Source organism: Trichinella spiralis, assembly GCF_000181795.1.
Source record: "Trichinella spiralis strain ISS 195 chromosome Unknown Scfld4365, whole genome shotgun sequence".
Classification (NCBI taxonomy): Eukaryota; Metazoa; Nematoda; class Enoplea; order Trichinellida; family Trichinellidae; genus Trichinella; species Trichinella spiralis.
Window position 1 is genome coordinate 622 of NW_003531304.1, and position 1,091 is coordinate 1,712.

The 1,091-nt window shown below is 32.5% G+C and overlaps 1 protein-coding gene across 1 annotated transcript; it reads right to left on the reverse strand.

Annotated features, from left to right (window-relative positions):
• Nucleotides 1–653: 653 nt before the first annotated feature.
• On the reverse strand, nucleotides 654–1,013 carry Tsp_14056 (G1/S-specific cyclin CLN3). Its single transcript, XM_003367385.1, has one exon. It carries the CDS (start codon nucleotides 1,011–1,013, stop codon nucleotides 654–656), a length of 360 nt encoding a protein of 119 aa, XP_003367433.1.
• Between the last annotated feature and the right edge of the window lie 78 nt (nucleotides 1,014–1,091).

The following is a 1,091-nucleotide window of genomic DNA, read 5'->3' on the forward strand; positions in this document are numbered from 1 at the left end:
AGTATTTTAACTACCATAGCAGAGTTTTTGATATTAAATTTGCAAAAATATTCTGATAAAGTAAGCGTGCGACATTATTATTTAATTACATAAATTATACTTACTGCACTGTGACACATATAATACAATATTTATTGCGTTTTTTGTTTAAAAGTCTTAGAGAAACTTAATGTTTATATGGGTATAATAGTACTTTTAAATTTTGAATTTTGCTTATTCAGGTTTAAGCCTTTTGCTATAACTTGCAAATTTTCATTGCCAAATAGCAAATGGAAGATAAATCAATTTACATGTTTTTGATTTCTCATTAATTTAATTAAATAACGTGATGTTTTATTTGTAACCTGAAATTGCTTTGCTATATATGAATCACTCTTTTGGTGGACAATACTTTTTTTGATATTTTCAGCTGCATTGATATGACTTTGATTTGAAATATATTTTCAGTCGTAAACAACATGATGCTTGGAACATCTATACAGTAGTTGAATGCTTATACAACGATCGATCATTTATTATCACAAAAATGAACATATTAAACAACTGTTGCGCTTTGCTTAAATGATAACAATTTTTCAAATCTGATCAATGTATGTATATATTAAGTGAAATAAAAGATAATTTGCAAATGTAGTAGTGGGGGAGGTTTTTCATCAGTTGCGACGAAAAACAAAGCTCGGTGGAGTAGACACCGCTGGTGTGAGCTGAGGAGGTTTATCTGAATTAGCCAAAATTGCCCGTCCAACAGTGAATGAATTAGCTGTAGCAGAAAAGCTGGAAGAAGAAGATTTCAAATGGGTTTTATGCCTCCACGATGTGCTAATAGGAGGTGATACTACACTGCCTCGATGATATGATCCATTGAATACTATGGTACCAATATATGATCCAAATTTGTCTTGAAATTGCCACAAGGAAGCCAGCGACAAACGACGTTCATGAATGTAATTTCGCAGAGTGAGAATCAGTGATTCGCCTAATTTTCGTTGGCCATATTTGTCCATCACTGTCATTGTTGGATCAGTAGAACGCAATTTCTGCGCTATTGCATTCAAACTGGGCAACAAAGTTCGTTCTATTTCTTCAACACC

Excerpts from the sequence above, each read along its gene's own strand:
- Tsp_14056 (XM_003367385.1), bottom strand. The coding sequence starts at position 1,013 with ATGACAGTGATGGACAAATATGGCCAACGAAAATTAGGCGAATCACTG.